Source organism: Lachnellula hyalina, assembly GCF_007821495.1.
Source record: "Lachnellula hyalina strain CBS 185.66 chromosome Unknown contig00254, whole genome shotgun sequence".
NCBI classification, from domain to species: Eukaryota; Fungi; Ascomycota; class Leotiomycetes; order Helotiales; family Lachnaceae; genus Lachnellula; species Lachnellula hyalina.
In genome coordinates, this window is record NW_022157368.1 from 1 (window position 1) to 21,125 (window position 21,125).

Below are 21,125 nucleotides of genomic sequence, written 5' to 3' on the forward strand. Positions count from 1 at the left end.
TAAATAAATAAATAGCCTATTTCAGACAGCTGCGCTAGCCTCTTTAGGCGTAGCAAATGCAATTGCCACGGATCTAGCTATCTATTTTAGGCGATTTTTAGCTGATATGATCTAGTATAGCTTTCCTAAAGGGGTTAGACCCTTATTAAAAGTCTATATTTTATCCTTAACTAGCTCTATGCCTTCTAGATAGTTGAAAATAGAAGTGGGGATTCTATAGGCAATGATTTTATACTATATAACATCTTTCTAGATAGTATAGCCTAGTATTAAATGCATCTAGATATCAGATTTAGCAAGTAGGAAGTTAGCTAAGTAAGCCTCTATAGTTATAACTACTAGATTAGCCTAAAGGGACTTAGATACTAAAATCACTATAGGGTCTTTTACTTCTTTGCTAGTAAAAGCTCTATTTAGAGTATTACAAGTAGTAAGAGGCTGAAAATTGTTATTTTAGACTATAGTATCCTTAATTAGGATTACGCGGCAGCTAGTAAGAGGCTTCTTTATAGCTAGCTTTAGTAGTAAGGACTTTTTAGCAGAATTAACTAAAATCCAGTCCGAATCAGGGTTAGCGGACTTGGCTGCAGCTGCATATATCTGATTTTAAGTGGTTTTCGGCTAGGGAGTGGTTTTCGGCTAGGGAGCGATTTTCAGCCCGTTTAAGCAGTCTGAGACGGCTGCGCTAGGCCCTTTCGGGTTAACTTGCAGGCGGGTAGTTAGTTTCGGGGCAATTTGCTAGGCGGTGGCTTCTAGCTTTTAACTAGCGGATTCTATATGCGTGATCTTATTAGCTAAAATAGCTGAAACCTTCTTGATAGAGCCTTTTTTAAGGTATTTATAGAAGATTTTAATTAAATTAAGTATTTAGTCCTATTTTAGGCAGTCTAGTTTAGCAGCTGCAGCTTTAACTAGGAGGTCACATGCCTCTATAATAGCCTTATTTAAAGGTGAATCTATAGTAAACCTTGGATTTTTAGCTGGATTAGGAAGCAGTATAGCTAGCCTCTTCTTTATAGTAAAAGTAAAGGCGTTGCTATAGTAACTATTTTATTATTTATTAACATTTTAGTAGCTACAGCTAGTAGAAGGGGCTGTATATATGAAAATAGACGCGTCTAATGCAACTTTTAGCCAGTTGCCGTCCTATGCTAGGCCTTCTAGTTTATCTATACTAAATAATATATTATATGTGGTATCTATTACTATATTATTATCTTCTACCGCTATAGACCGCAGGAGTAGAAGGGCGGGGGGTAAGGAGGAGAGGGAGGGAGGCAGTTAGGAGGCCTTTAGGGTTAAAAACCTTTTAGATAACCCGCATTTACTTATTTTCCTAGTAAGAACTATAAGGGTAGGTTTAAAAGGAAGCTGAGATCAAGGCGGTCAATATACTAGCGCGATCGTTCGATTTGGACGGTTATAGCAAAAGTTATAGGTGAATTCGTGAAATCGGAAAAGTTGTTTTAAATTGGCAGAATTTAATAATAACTAAGCATATACTATAGTATACGGCTTAGAAGTCTTACTGCCTACTTCTACTAACTAAATCTATTAATTTTTCCTAATTTTAGCTTAGAATATATAAGAGCGCAATTGCAGTATAAGAAACAGCTATGCTAGCTAACTGTCTTTACTCTCTACCACTTTTCAATTCACTTTTTATTTATTAGTTATACGTTTTTAGGGCTCTAGGGGATTTTTATTATTATAGCGTTATTGCTTTATAGACCTAGTCCGCATTAGGCTTAGTCCTATAGATTCTAACCAGAAACATATTAATATATCTCTTAACTATATCACTAGCCCGCGCTAGCATTAGGCTAGCGCCGTCCTACATAGTCTTAGACTCACATAGGACGTTAATGGAATAAATAAATAAATAAATAAAAAGCGAGTATATATATCCTCGGCTAATTAGTAGATGGCTAGGAAAGGTGGCTGGTAATCGGGTGGCTGACTAAGCGAGAGGCTGGGGCCACGCCGATGTGTCGACGTCACGTGGTATATCATGTGACCAGACCTGTGACATTTATATACTTTATATTTATTCTATAACACGCCGATCTATATAGTCTTTAACTTATATAAGATATAAATAAAATAAATACTTAATTAATTACTTTTATAATTCTAGTTCATATTAAGCTTAGTTTTATAGATTCTAATTAAAAATATAATAACTTATCTTTTTAGATATACTACTATACCGCTTTAGCACTAAGCTAGCGCCGTTATATAGAGTCCTATACTTATATAAGATATAAATAGAATAAATAACCTTAATTTGATATTTACTATTTTGTTTATATATCTAGAATTTATTTATAGACGTCTATTTTATTAAGCTCTATAGACGAGCTTTTTCCCATAGACCAAGCTTATCAAGCTCTGCACTTCCATCATATATATCACGCTCCACAGCTCGTGAATTTACCTGCATACTAGTAAGACCATAGTAGAAATGGTAAAAGGGATAGAGAATTCTTACATGTTCAGACCCAAGTTGGCTTATCTTCTCGACCCCAAGTAGTCTCATGCACGTTTCGGTTTCGGCTTTGAGAACTTCTTAAGCATTAGCTTGAAGTCAAATGTCGCATAGAGAGAAATGCTTACTTTCAAATGTCCTCTGAACCCCCTCGGCGCCACCAGCTCCAAGACCAAACAACGCTGCCCGCCCCACTCCGACAGCCTTGGCACCCAGACACAATGCCTTCACAACGTCTGTCCCTCTTTTGATGCCGCCGTCTACCCAGACCTCGATTCGGCCAAATACTTCAGGGCAGTACTTCCTGATTTCCAACAGCGTGTGCACAGCGGGTGGTGCAGTGTCAAGGGCTCGTCCACCATGGTTGGAAAGAATGATAGCCTTCACTTGAGGCGCATACTGGGCAGCCAAATATGCATCCTCATGTGTTTGAATACCCTTCAACACAATTGGAAGTGAAGTGTGCTTCGCAAGCCACGTAAGAGTGACCTTCCATGTCAGATCGGCAGCAGTTCCCCAAAACAGTTGTTGACCTACTCCTCCGCCCCCAGGCCTCTGGGGCGCATCACCTTTAATTGACGAGGGAATTGGGAGTGAGGCGCCAACATCCGTATACCTTTCATCGTCTTCCCGCTTCCCACCAACCGGGGCATCTAACGTCAAGCAAATGAATTTGAATTTATCTGTCATCTTGTTCATGCGTGCGAGCATGGCCTCACTCTTCTTCCTATCGTTCTGGACATATAACTGCCATCCAAAAATCTGGTCGGGAAGAGATCTCTCGACGATTTGCTCAGGGGTCATGGATGCATTGTTCGAAATGATCTGCAAAGCTCCAAATGAACTGATGCCCTGCGCGATGCCATGCTCGCCGGCAGGGTGCGCTAGCCTAGCCATAGCAGCTGGTGAAACGTATAATGGTATCCCGACTTGGTGTCCAAGCAAGGTGGTAGAGAGATCACATTTGGTACAATCAACAAATACTCGCGGACGTAATAATATCTGCTTGTAGACCTGATTGTTGAAACTCTTGGATATCAAATCATCTGAAGCAGCTGCAAGTTCTTGGAGTCAGTATTGCCTGAAGAGGAACGGGCTCGAGAATGTCTCAAAACCCCTCAGAACAATTAGATATCCCGCAGGTGTCCGAAAAATGAAATAGGATTCTCGGAGAAACTGCGTACAATAGTAATATGCCCAGCATTTTTTTGATATCTGCTTTGTTGCGACCTCTTCTATTTCGTCCAGGTTTAGCAGAGACTGCATGCTTGGCGGGCCTTTATCCTCCAGACCCTTCTCTGCTTCGTCTGCCTTGGGCTTTGGCAATGTAGTGGGGTCGACCTTCCCGAGTTTTGCTTTTGGGTTGAGGTTATCTTCCAACGTCCCCGGCGGATGTATAGGGTCATATTCTTCTGTGGCGTCGCGACCGGCAAGCTTCAGTATGATTGAAGATCCCCCGGGATGGCTAGGGAGAAATTCCGTCACGTCCCAAACATCTCCATATAAGATAACCCAGCAATCATCTGGCTTGTTGTGCGAGACAACTGCATAAAGTTAGCATCTTGCTAGGTAAAAATAGGAGACTTGGCTGGGTCTTGCTCACTATCAGCAGCATCAAATGTCTTGACCATTTTTGAGACGTACGCAAGGGAGTAGCTGGCAAGAAGAGGAAGAGGAAGATGAAGGAGAAAGAGAAAAAAAAAGGGAAGATGGAAGAAACCACCGTGAACGGTCTCGACCGAACTGGATATGAAATAAATATACCTAGGTAGGTCGTCGGGAGGAAAGTGGGGTGGCCGGGGGTTGTGCGGAGAAGAGCCCCACTTTAGATGGGTATGGGTATGGCATGGTAATAGGTCGTCGTCCAATCAACAGCACAGGTTTTTAATGTCGGAGAAACTGCCAACATAACTAAGCAAAAACTACCCCGTAAGGTGCAATAACATGGAGAAAACGAATCGATCTTCTAAATTGTCACTTTAAACCAGGAGCGATAATTCTAGAAGATGTAATTCATTTATACACATAATGCATATAGCACTATATCCATATACTCTCTATTCCCATTAACAATATGCACGAGTGTGTTGCTCAAGATTTTCATAGCATGCTCCATTTGCCCCTGCCCCTGTCCGTACCCGAATATCCTTGCCCGTGCCACATTGATGCCATGCTGTACCCTACTCTGTTCCCGTCAAAAGCCGATTCCTTTCCTTCATCCAGGGCCTCAGAATAGAACAACCAAATGGATATATCCCATGTCCCACGCCATGAACACCGGGCTTCCCTTCGCCACAGATGACCATCCCATTTAGAATCGTATAGAATATAGACAAAAAAGAAACGCTAAAGTGCGAGCAGCAAAAAATTATAAAGATGACTAGATCTTATTTATCGCTAAAGGGTTCATTCCTTCATAATAGAGCGGCTGTGCGTGCGACGTAGTTGAGTCCCAACTATGGCCTTGCGGTGGCTTTGGTGAGCTGAAAGAGCGCGAGGGTGAGTTATATCGAGCTTCACGCCCAAAGTAATCTGGCGTTTCCCGCCCGCTTTTAGCCACTGGCGATAATGGTGTAATGGGCTGAGATATGAGTGGCTCTGGCGTCTTTACATTGTCCCGTTCGTGACCCAGCATCTCGTACGTGCCGGGGTCCTTGAATTGTCCAACATCCGCGCTAATGAATTCAGTTTTGTATGGCTTCACCGTGCCCCGAACCATTTCCCACCAGCCTACGAACATCGAGAAGCGGCCAAGGAGGAATAGACACCAAATACCATTCAGCTAGCTCCCAGTTAGCATATCTGGAGATACCGAGAGAAGTAGAAACCTACCGACAATAATACAAGTACGGACATGACGGTAGCTTCGTTGACAACCAAGGATTTCGCAAAAGGTAGACAGGCAATTTTGTCTCCGTTTGTCTTTATTAGACACTCAATCCAATCTATTGATTTCGTGGGACTTTTGATGACATCGACCTCGATATCATCCATGAAAACAAAGACTACGGCGAAGAAGATGACATCGGCAATGATTAGGATAACGATTGCAATACCTCTCCATTGTAGTTCAATGACCCTTCGGACCCGTCGATATGCTTGCCTTGGCGATATAGTTTCTCGAGCACTATTGTTGTAGGATGGTAATCCAGAGCTACTGGTGGTATTTGAGTCGTCGGCAAGGGATGCTACGTAGACTTTGATGCAATAGCCAAAAGTCGCAAACTGAATGATGACCGTAACCCCCGCAAATACCAGGAGCGGAATCCATAAGGTAGCCAGACTATGCCTGTGGTTGATGTGGCATGTTTCTCCAAATCTGAAAGAGACGCCGCTGAATACCAAGGAAAAAGTCAACCCTAGAGATCTCGGAGTCAGTATCTCCCAACATCGGCTTTTTGTGGTCATGAGATAATCCTCAAGGGAGCTCAGACAATGTCTTGAGAGCAGTACATCCAGAGAACAAACTGCTCTTGAAGCGAACGTCTGAAGCAGGGAAATTTCTCCAAAACTTACCTATTGCTGGTATCCCCCATCCTGTCGCCAGAGCACCCCACATGAACGCCTTTCCTATCACCACCTGCCAGCATATCTGGAGATGCAGCGCCACGGCTCTTAAGAACACCCACATCACACCGCACCACCCCCCAGCAATTAAGAAGGCCCCGGAGAGCGCACATGGCTTGCTCGTGTTCATATCGTTTGGAGTAATCGCATTAAAGCATTGATTCGGATTCGCGCCGAGAGGAATAATGAAGCCCAGCTTTTAAGACAAATTAGCCTATACGATTGTTGACGCGGTTGGTACACTTACCTGCATAACCACAGTTGCAATAGCTAGACACACGCTTAAGTAGTGTCGATGTGTTTTGTGGATTGGAAGGATGGCAAAAGACACTATTAGGAACATCGAGCAGACTATTCCGACAACATTGATCCAATCGGCGGATTTGGTAATAGTAGCGAAGTTGTCCGGATACAGCCAATCTGCTTGGGGACATGGGAGACAGCATGATGGACCTAAAAGACTTGAACAGAATCTGCCATCAACAACTATATACCCGCGTCAGCTTGAATAAAGAAGGAAGACTATTTTTTTGACATACAACCACCCACAGACGGGAAAAGGTCTTCCTGGAGAAATGGGGTTGGACACAGTCCCTGGCCAGTAGCCTTTGTAGTATTGAGTTCCATTGCGTATAGGAATCTATGACAGCTGTACCATCGGTGAGGAACTCGATGCTATCACTGATTTACTGGAACAGCGCCGGTTATGATGGCTGTGACCCCGAGGAGAGTTTCGTATCTGTAGTCGAGCTGGACTGAAGTCAAACCTTCTTTGGATTGGGGTTTGATATAGGAGAACCGAGCAACGTCTGTTTCAACGCTACGGTAGGGAGTACTCAAGAGGCCATTGCCAGTTTGGGGTGACGTGTGTGAGCGAGATTTAAAGAACACAGGGAATGCCAAACGAGGAGCTGGGGAAGGCGATGATAATATTATTGAAAAGGCATGTATATAAGATTTCATGGGGAGAAAGCCACCAAAGGCGAGCATAAAGAGAACCCTCGTCTAGTGGAAGGGGCAACGGGTGTCAAGCGCGTGGGCGTACCTCCGTAGTTTGCCCACAACCAAAGAGAGGCGACGGAGGTACTACTATTGCATGAATCCAACAGCGACCCTTGGTATCGAGGGTCCATCGGGTCAGATCTCGGGCTGATTGGGGAGGGGTAAGTGGACTGCCCACTTGGGTTCGGGAATGAAGCAGAAGCAGAAGGCAGGTAGTATCTCATGGGGTATCCATCTAGGGCTGGGATACGGTTGGTTGGAAAAGCGGCATGGGCGCGGAACGCATACTGCTCAGGGGAATGGACAGGGAGGAGCTGCTGCTGAGCTCTAATGGAGGTACTCGGTACGGAATACGAAGTACAAAAGAGAGCGTTGACCGGCACCTCCTACCAGTGAGGTATTGATGCATGCATGAGGTTTTGTCGACAGGCAGGCCAAGACCTTAGGAAGGGGGGAGTGAGAGCTTCCGGGGTGTGCCGACATATGCCCCTGGCGCTTGCCCCTGTCCCTGCATACCTACCTACAGTCCCCCCCCCCCTCAGTAAAGAGCATTTGTGGGTCAAATCCCCACAATACGTAGAAATCTATAGAACTGAATGGCTATAGCCCTTGTAAATGGCCCGTGAAGGGTATCCGTAAGGTCCTTGTAAGGTCCCACTAAGCCCTAGGTGTATTGACATCATTGGCTTAGGCCCCTTGTAGAAATACCCACAAATGCTCTTTATTAAGGGGGGGGGAGGGTAGGTATAGACGCAGTGTGCACTGTGTGCCTGTGCCTGTCTGTGCCTGTGCCTGTCACCTCCTGTTGGTTGACTGGCTGGGATGGGGCTGACCAGTGGCATGAGCTTGACCACCTACAGTACTTCCTTCGTATGACGCCTCATGGCGATACTGCAGAAGCTCATAAGGCTGGAATTGGTGGAATATGGTACTTACCTGCCAGGTCCAAGGCCTATAGGTAGGTAGGTAGGTCAAGCTCGCGCCCATGTTGGCTTTGAAATTTGAAAGTAGCGCAGCGTCTGACTGTGACAAGCAGATGTTATTGAGCGCAGTACGGAGGTACTCCGACAGGCTTCGGAATGGAATGGGATGCTCCAATCACGACGGGTAAAGCTTGATAACGCAGCCGGTTCGCTGGTAGCAGGGCAAGCTATGGAGTACGGAGTACAGTGAGTGAGTGGTGTTTACCTAAGTAATTCCCATTTCCCTAGCTTTCAGGGGCCTGGTTGGTCAACCAAAAACTACCTATACGCACGACGCTGCATCCTCATCACTAGGCCCGCTAGTGACCTTTCGAAGTTCCGACTATTATACTGCCCCATGTACGAGTGACAAGCCGCTGGAGACTGGGACTGGCACACAAGGAACAAGGCACAAGGCGGCACTCATCCAAGGGTCTACTCTGCCTTACACGTTACTCGTAATTGGTGCCGCTTTTCCTACACGTCTCAATGCAAATCTCACCTCCATGCATGAAGCCCTAACCCCCACAAAGATAAATTTATAACATACCCACCTACCTACACAGGCACATACTGCAATATTTCCTTCACCCCTGATTCCCCGTAGATAAGTCGTGACACAGAACCAGATTCAGCGTCTCGTTGTTGCCCATCTTGCGTACCCCTATACAGTCCAGTCCAGTGCATTACACCCACCCTAGACGGCTGAGCTGCGATCGTTTTAGAGTACGGAGCTAGTGGATGATGGGCCGTTGCGATGTGATGAAGGGGCTAAGCCAAGGGCAAGAGAAGAGGCAGCCAAGGTCCAGATTATCTAGGTGCTTAGCGGTGGATCATATGAGACGCGTACCATACCTATACCTCAGACCTAGGTACTCCCTACTCTGCCCTACTCTACTCCAGATCTGCTCTTCCTGATGTTTGTTTCTTCCCCCATTAGTGCCTTCTATGAAATAAATCACCATTTGACCCCCCGCATAGTATAGTATCATACCTGACCAACAGACGCAATTTTGATCTTTCCCCTGTTATTTTAAGCGTCCACCTTTTTGCTTTGCTGGAACTGTTTGGTTAGCTACCTAAATCTTAGGTACAGTATATGCGGGACGAACGTCGGAGCTTTCTCCTCATCGGCTTGCAAGGTTTCGCCTACTGGTAGCTGAAAAGCAACGCACATGCCATGCCCGTTCAAATGGATTTGCAAATCTACTCGTACAGCCATCTAAAAGGAGGCGGCCACGATTCTTGCCGTCTCGATTCTTCTTGTCCTCAACCAAACTCTGCTATACAGTGCTGCTTTGACGTATACAAACAGCTGCTCCCGGTATCGAGCAAGCCCGTGGGTAGTCTCAAGAATGATAGTTAGAATACAAAGGTGCATGCTTTTATAACCTACCAAGACTCAATTCATTATATATCAAAGCTGCATCTGCATTGTATCCGTAAAAGCGTCGCCAATCCAAATTCGTCGTACCTTTACCGGTGAAAATCATGGTTCCGGCGTCACTTCCGTGAAGCTATGGACGCTCCCACATTACGCACAAGACACTACTAAGTCATTGAAGGTTTTATGCTTTCTGATTCCTGCTATAACTCTATACACCTTAAATCCCTATCTAGCTAGAATTCTTGGTACTTGAGGTTGGTGATTTTACAAAATCTCGACCAGCGTTCGGCACCAAACCGTTCCGAAGTACATGCACTCAACAGAATTCAGTACAAGATTCAACAGCCGATTTGTGCCTAGCAGGAACCTGTGGGGTTTCATGGGGAAGGCGATTCGTTCATCTGTGGATGGCTCCTTGTTGAATTGATGATATACTACCTAATGATACGGAAACTCGAGCTGTTATAGGGGCTTTCGAAACCAAAGCGGTTGGAAACCTTTCTTGATCTCCAGTTTTAAGATGTGTAATCTAATATTTAGATACCCCGCATGGCCCTAGGAAACCTTTCTGGATTTTCTCGCACAGACAATTAATAATAAGCGTGGTCCACCTGGCGATCTGATATCTTAAAAGCGTGTTGACTCCGACAAACCATGCTTGCAGATGCTTGATACTACCTTGTAAAATAACACCAACAAAATTCGGTGGCGACGTTACACAAAAATATAAAAATTGTAGTCTTTAGTGTTTTGGGAAACCCTCGGAATTTGGCTGGATCTATTACAGCAAAATTCAGGTATTAGATCTAAGCCTTGGGAGAGAGTGCTAGCCAGCAACATATCCTTGTGGTATATAACCTGCGATATGTCTAAACCACCTGCCATGCTGGAAGTCGTCCTTGCACAATAGACTCCTAGAGCCTCCTAACCTGTAGTTGTACGTTCACACTCCTCTCTATAACTTCTGGCCCCCATTATAATTCCCGTTGAGGTTTGTGGGCACTCGCGAAAAGAACCTTCCCCGGTCTCAAAGCCCCCTCCCCCACGCACATTACTTGCAGGAAAGTGCGTACGGACAATAATAGTACGGAGTACTATATAAAACGTAATTCCGTAGCTTCCAACGGGACCGTGAACCGGAGCAGAATCATTCCCCTGCTTGAGAATCCGGAGAACACAATCCATTTGGGATTTACGCCCGATCCGTGGCGTTCTTCTAGAGTGTCGCATTTTGCTACTGCAGGAGGTCCCCGCATTCATATTTTGCCGGTGGTATTCTTGTTCCAACAGAACGGAAGCAGCCATCAATTATCGAACCATCCGAATACGGAGTACTCAGCTTTTCACTCGTAAGCCGTGTTTCATCGTCTCACCGGACATATATCACCCTGATTTGGAAGAACCGTTCCTACATTGCACTGCATCCCGAATGAATGGAAGACGTACATATAGTAGATACGCGGCACAATCGTAGTTTCACTGAAGACGGAGATGGGAATGCACTCTCTGTGATTTTCCTTTCTTTCGATTTGTATTCAGTTTCAGCATGTGCGAGCTTTCTCCCCAGTTTCCCGGGGAGTGAGAAGCACCCTGTTAATAATATTAGCGTCAATTGTCAGCCCTTCAGTCCCAGGAGACCGGATATCGCAATTTTCGTCTTCTAGAACATGTCAAAGAGGGCGTGCAGCATATGAACCCTGCCCCTTTCTTCACCCGCGTGTCACCCTTGTGGGCTCGCGAGAAAGACGGGGTATGCGATCACAACGTAGCCCGTGTTTATGATTTTGTGGGCTCATGCTTATTCGTTGATTGGATGAAGGTTCTGCACGTGCGCAGAATGCAGCAAGCGCCGGTGGAGGGTACTATATTGGCAGTTGTGTACACGAGTGTTGCGTGGGAGGCTGTTTTGATGTATTTATGCGAGTTTCGTGGGATAAAAGGGAGATGAACACTCGGGATAGAGCTTTTGATGGACCGTTTCGGTGTCAAGGAGTAAATGCGCAGCCCAGCAGTACACCCTCTTTTCTTTTTTTCACGAGTACCGACAGCTATACTGCATAGATTTGCTCGCGAGGAGACACAAAGTGAAATCCTTTCAAAACAGTTGGTAGATGTAGTGATTCGAGGTAGTGACCGAAGCGAGCTAAGAAAGATGACCCGGAAGCATTTCTTTGATTAAACTAAACAGCTTCCAATGGTTGAGTCTCATGGGAAACTTTTCTGGAACAGAAAGATACTAAAGGGAAAGAGGGTGCTCCTATGATAAATGTGGTCAAACGGCCAAGTCCGACGCACGAAATCCTTCGAAGTTGGTCCTTCTTGCCACTATCATGAAGCGATACACCACTTCATTTTTTCCAGCCTCATGAATGAGGGATAGAAAGCCTAGTGTGTGGCAAGATCTCGGGTCATGTTTGTGGCTGCCTTGCTGCATATCTGAGCGTTCTGTTTGCTTGAATTATGCTGGGGATCTAGCGATTACCAGCTTTAAAAAGAAATGGCGCTGTTCGTTTGGCTTCTGGGGGGGATCCTCAAGTCAGGAGTGAAAGAAACGCGAGGAGCTTTTAATATAGATTTGGAAGGAAATTCTATGGACCTTGCTTTGTTTCGTTGAAATACAGACATTGCGAGACGAAGAGAACGAGTATGAGGCAAGAAGCCTTGGCCACTAATGAGAGCTTTGTAATGCATGTGTATCTCACCTACGCAGCTCCTACTCTTGTCACCTTTTACACTCCAAGTCGAAAATAATCCCAGTACTCCCCCTTCCCTCGGAAACTGGAACAATCGTTCTTTGGGTGGTCAAGTTCTTGTTTTGCATGAGACTTGCCACTCATATTCCAAGGCCCTAACCTTGCCCCATAACCTTGAAAGAGCATCAGTGGCAAGCACGAAGCTTCAGCAGTTCTAACATGGATGTTGCTCCCTCTAGACTTGACATAATCCATAGGTGCAACCATGTGCAGCAATTGCAGATATGGGAGGTCAGCTGTAGGCTGTGCTTATATCAGAGAGGGAGCGCCATTTTACCAAGGCTGCGCGGTTGAACTCAGTTAAACTTGAGGTCTGCTTGAGGATACTATCGGACTAGAACGTACAAATGTCTCCTAAGATGGACAACACAAAAAGAGTATTTGGTATTTGACCCGAGTGGCGGAATGTGCGGTCTTAACTTTATCTGTATAAATAAATCTGACTTTTGCCCGAGGCGTATGAAGGGGAGTATGAGGCTCGGGAACGTATTAGGAGTCATTATTCTTGTCTGGTGGATGGGGACGCGATACCTGATGAGGGACTGATTTTGCTCAGAAGGCAAATATAACCAACCTTATAGGAAAACGATGCTAATAAGGCTCGGGAGTGGACTCACATCACAATCTCAGCGACGACTTCCTGGCGGCTCTTAATATATTCACGATCGAGAGCTAAATAGAAAAGCATGAGAAATGCTCTCGGCATTCTCGCCATACCTGACATTACCGAAGTATAATATCTCGACGCCGTGTGAAACTATTTCCCTCTCGCATTCAACCTAATAGCCTACACCCGCAGGACCATGCACGCACGCAATGCCACAACAAAAGAGTATAAACAGCAATGACCCATCGTACCCGCCATATCACAAATCCTGATCCAATCCAATCACTTACTATTTATGCAAAAGTCATCTGAATCTCTTTCTCCGGCCCAAATTCATCCTCTTCCTCTGCCCAGGCATTAGGGTCAGGACAGATCGTCGGCATGGTTTGGCTACTCTTTAGCTCGGGCCTTGATTCCGATTTCTCGTCTTTCGCTGAATAGGCGGGTGATTGGGGAATGCTGTTGAAGGAAGGCGTCGCGGAAAGAGGCGCGGTAGGCTGTGAGCGAGGATTATATAAAGGCTCCGAGCCGAACGTCATTTGGATCTCATCCTCTTCGTCTTCTCGGTATTGGCTAGAGCGGCTTTGCATGCTGGATGGAGTGTTTATATCGAGGTTTCTGATAGCGGGAACGTCGGTACTACTTGACATTCGCGGTGGGGTGGGTATATGTGTGGACGCTGAAGGTGAAGGTCGGAAATCGTTGGTTTTGAGCGTGGTGGCTGCGTCGTAGCTTTTCGTCTCCCGCAGGGAGTTTCGCGGATTGGTCGAACCAGGAGAGGAAGCCAAATCCAGCTTCATTGGCGGTAGAGTTGACTTGAGTTCCTTAACTTCCATCTGCTCGCTCGCTAGCTCGGCACGAATAGCGTCAATATCGAATAGAACGCCATGGTTGTTTCCCTGCCCATCTTCAGTCCTTGATCCTGAATCCATGTCTCCCTTTGATTCTTCATATGTTTCCCATTCTTTCTTATTGACGACATCCTTCTTCTTTCTCCCAAAAAATCTGAATCTGCCCTTTGCTTCTTTCTCCTTTTCTTGTTTTTCGAACTCTTTCCGTGCTTCCTCAATCTCATTGATGAGTTCTCGGTGACGTTTTGCGTGGTCCTCTGGGTCCGGATCCTCGATTTCAGTGAACTCGTCGCTTTCCACTACCCACCCAACTTCTCTCAGTAGTCGAGGCATAGCACTCCGATATGACATGTGACCAGGAACAAATTCCGAGACATCAACATTTTCTAGACCTGGGATATCCTCCACTGGTGCAAGACCTGCCACACGGCTAATACCACCACTTGTTAAACGAAAGAGGTAGCCCAAGATCCAGTCATTCGTTGCATATCCATTAACAAACCTGCCAGCAGTGACAGATCTGGCTTTCATATACTCGTCTTTCTTAGCCACGACCGGCGAGCCGAATAAATATACATTTTGTACAAGCCCGTAGGCACCTTTTCTGGAAAGTTCCTTTAAACATGAAAAGATGACTCTTGACCCAAGAGAATATCCCACAAACGTAACGGGGCGGGTGCCTAGATTACGATCAATCAGGGAGTCGGCGAGAATGAGTCCTGCAGCATTTGCTCGGTCGAGCGAGACTGTCCAAGGATTGTCGATAAGGTACGCAAGTTTGGTCAAGACAACTGGCAGTTGTAGAGCAGCCATTAGACCGATTAATATAGTGCTGCCTAACACTTGTTGAAGACCTTGCGTTAAAGCCTGGAATGAAATTAACATGACAGAATTTCGACTTTTATAATGTACTCACCTCTGTGGCTAGAATATTGATAGTGTCTCCCATACTGGTAAGCATTTCAGGCTCCCAAAGCACAGAATAAATGTCGCCCATTATGGGGTCAATGGTACTATACGGTAGCCGTACATCATCGACCTTGCCCGTCATCCACCCCGAAACAGTAACGATCAAATTGACTCGCTTGTTGTTATGTAGGGGCCTATACTCGAATGTCTTGACAGCACCGGTTCTTCGATTCGCAGCTCTTACCGCAATGATGCCCCCAGAAGCAGCAGCCCCGGAAGTGATGATAGCAGCTCCTCCAGCACCAGCAAGAAACCCACCCGTACCGGCAACGCCAATGGTAGTGAAGCCAGCAGCCAGCCCCGCCCCAATCACCGGAGCTAGCAATCCAGCGGAAAGGCCGATGACTAGACTACCACCAACAGTTGCCAAACCCATCATCATATAGCGCTTCTTTAATGCGAGTTTTCGCCTGCTCTCCTTGTGCTCATCCTCGTTCCAGTTCTCCTTTTCTGCTGCTTGCTGCATCTCCAATGCATCCGTTACTCGTTTTTCGAACCTACAGATTTCCAGCCAGGAGACTTCCATGTTGTCCCCAACTTTTTCCAGTAGAACTCTGGATCGGGCGTCATAAATGGAATCAGATATGAGGGTGAGAAATAGATCACAAAGCACCGTCCACCGCAGATCAATGTCGATACTTTTAGTGGTTGGCAGCTGCGAAGGTGTCCGGACTTCAGGCAGATCTTCTCCCTCGTGTTCTTGATAAGGAGGCGGAACCGCAGCTGGATCATCATCTTCTTGTGGATGAGGAGACTTTGGAGTCTGAGGTAGGCTTGGTGAGGAGGTTGAAGGTCTAGGACTCGCTCCGAAAGAGGCTACTGAGTCGGGCCGAGAAGCTAAACTTGCTGTCGATGCGTCTTTTTCCGCCATGGGATTTTTCACTCGAGCGTTATGCATGAGGGTGGGAGTGAGATCCGTTGGGACGACACCATGCTCAGACAACTGCTCAATCATGATCTGTTCGGCCATGCTGATATCCATGTGGGCGTACAACCGGACCATCATCTTCTGACTCCACATTTTTAAAGCTTCAGCTGACATGTGGATTTCTTTCCTGTTGCCTTTTGTTGTTGCCATGGCTTCTGCATCTGCCAGCATTGCTGAGAGAATTAGTCGGGTCATGCCAACGTAGGCGATCCTTTGGCCTTCCGTTAACAGATCTTTGGTGGCTTGCATCTGTGAAAGGGCATCTCGCTGCTCTTCATCCTCTATCTCGCCTGCGCCAGTTTCCCCCCCATTGGTACCCTTGAAGAGATATTGAGTATTTTCATCTAGGCTCGTAGCAGATTGAGCATCCTCATCCAATTGCACTCTAGTATATCCTTTTCCAGCTCCTCCTAAGCCTTCATAAGCGGCGTTATCATCATCTGACAATTCTGCTTCTTTGGCAACGAGCCTGTTATCGTCATCATATATATCGTAAGGCGCGTATGCCGGCATCGTTTGCCACTCATCCACTTCTGGCTCCGGTAATTTATCCTCTCTTGGGGCTATTTGCTGATGTGACCATTCTGATATGCCTTGAGCTGTCGAGCTCTGGCCTCGAGTATGGCCGGTGCCTGGTGGTAAAGGGTGACCATTCGTTTTGTTCTCTGTATCGGGTTGCTGGACTGCCAATGCCTTTGTGTCTGTCTCGGTGGGAATTGGGGATACCTGGGTATCTTTCTCAAGCGGAGTTGGGATTTCCGTCACAGTCTCTTGAGGTAAGCCATCACGCTCTTCTTGTTGCACCATCGTACTCGATTGTAGTTCGGAATCGTGTTGTTGCACCTCTTCTCGAGTTATTGGTGGCTCAGTATTTGGAGTCGACAGAGCATCTTTGAATTGGTCATCTCCGTTGTCAGAATCCTCTTCATCTACTCCTCTCTGGAGACTGCCCGTCTCCTTCACTATTGCAGAAGCTCCATTGGGAGATGCACGCCCGGTCTGTAACAACATATCCCCCAAGCTGACATGATCGTCCCCTTCCGCCTTTGTTCTCTTCACCGGCAATCCAAAGTCATCAACCTCCGCGTCCTTGGTGGAGCTGTGCGGCGCATCATTCTTTGCGTGCCCATTCTTGGCCGCAGCTATATCAGGCTTCTCGACGGTGGTGGTAGCCCCTTCACTCTCCGGCATGTTGCTTGTCCAGGTCCAGGTCCAGGTCCAGGTCCAGGTCCTCGCCCACCGCTTCCTGAACGTCTACTATAAGCACCTCTTTGTTTCTTTCGCATCCAAAAAGTCGCAACTCAGGTCAACAAAGGCTATGATAGGGCCACAGCAAATTGATGATACGAGAATAAGATTTTGGCACTCCGGAGAAGACACATGCTGAAATATCAAATGGTGAGCTTGTTGAGTTGTGAGGTGGGTGGAGAGTTGAGTGCACTTGGATGATATTCTAGCGCTTTGACTGACGTTTAAAAAGAGTGGGGCGGGGGGGAGGAGGGCAGCGTGTAATAAACTTTGCGTGGCTGATGACTAAGTCTCTTGTCTTAAAAAAGGATACTCCGAGAAAATAGTATTCTATATATAGTAATGAAATGGTAATTTGATTTTGGTAAAAGTACCCAACTTGGATTGGCGTGCTGTTCTTGCCTGTGGAATGGATGGGTGTTGAATTGGAAGCCGTACAAAGAAAAAGCTTGTTCGTGTTCACCAGTACGAGAAGATTCCTGTCCTGTATGGCGAGCATGATGCAGTACGATATTGATTTCAAGGCAATACCACTGTTTCCGTTCATTACCCAGGGTATTTAACGCCGACTTTTGCTATAAGTGAACTCTGATGAACTTGCCCAACGCCATGAAACGACTTTTATTCTACTTCGAGCACAGGCTCTGCCTCGCCAGCCTCTTCCCCATTGGCGCCAGACTTGTGCTTCCGTCTTCTTTTCCGTTTGACTCCTGAGTCCGCATCTTTTTGCTCTGCAGACCCTTCACCTGGTGCTTCCATTTTGATATCCTCCCAACGAGTTGCGTCTTCTTCAGTTGACCTCTTCTTGGCCTTCTTCACAGACAGAGGATTTGGACCTTTCGGACCCTTGACTGTCTTCTTTCGGGGTTTACCACCTTCATCATGGCCTTCGACTTCCCCATTATCGTTGTCCTCCCTCTTTCTCTTCAAACTCCCACTTCCCCTCTTAAGACCGGCCCTAAATTTCCCGCGCTCTTCCCTGTCCCTGTTTTCAGACGTTGCTCCCGCCATAGGCTCCATAATCATTACACTTCTATTGATATATATCAGAGGCACACCCAGAACACCTCGCATGTGCTTTCTAACTTCTTGCTCCTGACTGGCTACCACATATCTGTGTTTATTCGTCTTACTGTCCTTGGGATCAACTACCGAGGCCAGACATTCTTTCGCGCTGAGCGGGGTGGGGTGGTCGTCTGGATGGTGGCCGCATCGTCGTCGTTCGTAGGTCTTTGCTTTGTCGATAAGATATGAGACGCCTGGTTCAGTGGCAGCGGCGTAGAGGTGTCGCATCGAGCATTGCGTTATCACTGAGCCTGTTTAGCCGTTAGTTGTCACAATGAGAGTTGAAGATGCTTACTCGGCTTGACTTGGCCATGAAGGGTTCGCTCTAGCCCCCCCACGAGGTCCATCTTGAATTTGTCTGCATCTCTGAGAATATCTGCATCGACTGGTGGAATATGTTAGCAGTGCTAAAAAAGAGGATATTGCGAAGCTCAAAGCCTACCGAGCACTTGGTATGGTTCGCGGAATCCAAAATTCAGCCCATACTGCTGCATGAGCTTCCTATATTGCTTTGACCGTTTCCCCCTCATGTTGGTGTAATGTCTGGATCCAGAACGGTAGTTTGGGGCACAGGGAGACGTAGATGTAGATGTTCTGGTGGTGGTCGCAAAAAGTATGTTGGAAGTAAAGTTCGAAATTTAAGCTTTCTTATCTTATCAATACTGTACGAGTAGCGTGAAAATCTAGCGCCAGAACTTTTATACAGTACTGTATGTATATCTTCGCCAACTCACTTCACTGCACTTCACTTCATTCTAATTTAGTTTCAAGCCTTTTAGATACATGCCATGGCTAGCTAAAAACCCGTAGGTCTATTACCAATAAATAGATAGACATACAGTACCATTCTCGTAATGTCTGGCCTTGCTATGCCTGAAACGGCGTGCTTCAGAGCCTCAACGGTAATTTTGAAACAGATGTCGAATCTGACTTGACGTGGTTCATCCCAATACTCTGGGCTTCAGTGGCTATTGAATCTGCTCTTCGCCCTCTCTGATGGCAGTTCTGCTGTAGCCCTTTGATGGTTTACGGTCCAATCCGGGCAGTACTGACTTAACTGGCGGGTTTTCTATTTCGCCTTATCTGGCTAAGCAAAACCTCATGTTCAACCTTTGTTGCGTTTGCAAAGGGCTGCTACGACGCTAATATCATCGAGTTTGCCTTAATAGTGTCAGCTAATTACCATGTCATGTATCCACGAGTGTCTCACCTCCTTCCATGGCCAGACCCTCCTCCACTGCATGTTCCATAAATGGGCTTTCTGCGAATGGATCTGTAGCTATGATCTTGGCTGCTTTCATCAACTCTTCCGCAACGAATTTCATACCTCCACCAGCACCACCGCATCGATCTCCGCTGCTCTCACCACCTTGTCCCTCTTCCCATTTTCGTATGCTGCTAACAACACTCTGTATGATCTCATGATCCCATAGGTTGTCTATAACCCCATCCGACATGGCTAGAACCACATCATTCTCCTCTATTTCAATTTTGTCTAAAACTGCGTTCTCTCGGGGAGTATCGGGACTATTGGTGCCCAATTGAAGTGGGCAATCGAACCAATGCCATTGCGGTAAAGTTTTGTATACGAGTTTGGAGTGTCTGGGTCTGAGGACAAGGACTTGCGAATCACCAAGATTGGTGACATATAACAATGGAGTGGCCGGTGCATTCGGATCATCATCAACGTGCTGGAAATGCAATTGAGCACCCGCTGCTGTGGTTGTTCCTTGCCACTTGTTTGGTTTCGAGGTTGCTTCTATCGTAGCTTGGTACGCTTTCTGGAGACAATCGACAGGATTGGGCTCGTACTTTTGCCCCGGAGGCCGTACTCGATTCGCATCCTGCTCTATCTCCACGGCCCAGAAGTGTAATACCAACCGAGACCAAAGTCTACATAATCTTAGTCAAATGGACAGTGAAAACGAGGACGAGACAAACCCGGCATGTCCTCCCGGGCGTGTAGACCACGCACCAACTCCATCATTTGCGCCAATGAATTGGTCACTGACATATACTGCGTCATCCCCATTCGTATAGCCTCGAATTAGTTCTCCGTTGACAAGTGGGCGCCTATTCCGGCTCCTGTGATGTGTACTAAGAGGGTCCGAAAAAGATCCCGAGGGTGGAGAAAGAAATGGCGGGGGGAAAGGCCTCGGGGCGCGTTTGGCATATAGAGAGATGGCGGTTTCGAATCGAAAAGGCGGGAGTTCCTTGGGCAAAGGTGGTCTGTCTGGGTCGGGACTCGAGGAGGTTGTAACGGATGGCAACTCAGGCCGATGTGTCGGAAGGCTGTTGTGAAGGAAAGAAGAGGACGAGGAGGACGAGGAGGAAGAAGAAGAAGAAGAATTGCGTGACTGATGGTGTATGGCTCGCGCAACTTGTGTTGGAAGAAACGTCCTCCTCATCCCAGCGTCGTGGATGAGACGTGATGATTTCAAGACTGCACCATGAAGCAGCTGGTGTGATGTTGTGGACAGGACAGGATAGATGATTGCGGGTTTAACTTTTAGATAAGACAAGAGGGTGGGGTGGGGTGAGAAGAATCAATTGCCCTTCTGGGACGGGAGGCTTGAACTAGAGGACTTGGTTGAAATCAAATCGATTTAATAATCCAAGAAGACTCTCTGTACTCTCAGAAAGATGAGGAGGCTGCTTATATTGTAACTTGGGGATCCCGATACTCGGCTGGGTGTTCTGGTTCAGGCAACTTCATCTCATTCCAAGCTTACATGACAGTATTATAATTATTACTTACTATTACCCGGTGGTTGGATAACCCTTCCATTCCGTACCGGACCGTACCACCGTACCTCGACTTATATTGGATGAAAATATGCATCATCAAATACGGTCCTAAGTAGGAGTAGGATTTTTGGATTTAACCTTACATCAAAAAGTACCTACAGGTACTTAGGGCTTGCTTCTCGTATTGTCCCTGTCATCATGTCCCTCTTAGCTCTTAGTGATGCCCTAAAACGTCTAAGGTGACGTACCGTGCAGCGCTATACAATTGCCTACTCCGTAGTACCATACAAGTACCGTAATGCCCTCGTCCTCTCTTGCCATCATTAATCATTCAAACATCATTCACTCGTTCCTCAACCAAGACCCCCCCTTCCCGACCTCTCACATCTTCGCCGCCGCCCTCGTCAGATCGTCTGCATCTGCGTCTTCCTCTTCCTCTTCCTCTTCCTCTTCCTCTCCTCCTTCGTTTGTTGTCTTGCAAAAAGACATTTTCGCCGCTTCGTCCGATACCCCCGGGGCCACCAGACCACACCGTCACCGTAACAAAAAC

At 46.6% G+C, this 21,125-nt stretch overlaps 5 protein-coding genes across 5 annotated transcripts; all 5 read right to left on the reverse strand.

Annotated features, from left to right (window-relative positions):
• Positions 1-2,350: 2,350 nt before the first annotated feature.
• CYB2_0 (Cytochrome b2, mitochondrial) lies at positions 2,351-4,119 on the reverse strand (the record flags this gene model as incomplete). The annotated part of the gene is made up of 5 exons (XM_031153693.1): positions 2,351-2,437; positions 2,492-2,565; positions 2,617-3,543; positions 3,673-4,032; positions 4,092-4,119. 5 exons carry the CDS (start codon positions 4,117-4,119, stop codon positions 2,351-2,353), a joined length of 1,476 nt encoding a protein of 491 aa, XP_031001343.1.
• A 749-nt stretch (positions 4,120-4,868) lies between these two features.
• Positions 4,869-6,682, reverse strand: LHYA1_G008776 (uncharacterized protein; the record flags this gene model as incomplete). Its single annotated transcript, XM_031153694.1, has 5 exons — positions 4,869-5,270; positions 5,321-5,847; positions 6,005-6,251; positions 6,303-6,541; positions 6,595-6,682. The coding sequence occupies 5 exons, from the start codon at positions 6,680-6,682 to the stop codon at positions 4,869-4,871; spliced, it is 1,503 nt and encodes a 500-aa protein (XP_031001344.1).
• A 6,377-nt stretch (positions 6,683-13,059) lies between these two features.
• On the reverse strand, positions 13,060-16,705 carry YFL034W (uncharacterized protein; the record flags this gene model as incomplete). Its single annotated transcript, XM_031153695.1, has 2 exons — positions 13,060-14,484; positions 14,534-16,705. 2 exons carry the CDS (start codon positions 16,703-16,705, stop codon positions 13,060-13,062), a joined length of 3,597 nt encoding a protein of 1,198 aa, XP_031001345.1.
• A 678-nt stretch (positions 16,706-17,383) lies between these two features.
• utp23 (rRNA-processing protein) lies at positions 17,384-18,357 on the reverse strand (the record flags this gene model as incomplete). Its single annotated transcript, XM_031153696.1, has 3 exons — positions 17,384-18,078; positions 18,123-18,212; positions 18,270-18,357. The coding sequence occupies 3 exons, from the start codon at positions 18,355-18,357 to the stop codon at positions 17,384-17,386; spliced, it is 873 nt and encodes a 290-aa protein (XP_031001341.1).
• Positions 18,358-18,932: 575 nt separating this feature from the next.
• On the reverse strand, positions 18,933-21,064 carry LHYA1_G008779 (putative protein phosphatase 2C 80; the record flags this gene model as incomplete). Its single annotated transcript, XM_031153697.1, has 4 exons — positions 18,933-18,988; positions 19,038-19,720; positions 19,769-19,912; positions 20,961-21,064. 4 exons carry the CDS (start codon positions 21,062-21,064, stop codon positions 18,933-18,935), a joined length of 987 nt encoding a protein of 328 aa, XP_031001342.1.
• Positions 21,065-21,125: the final 61 nt, after the last annotated feature.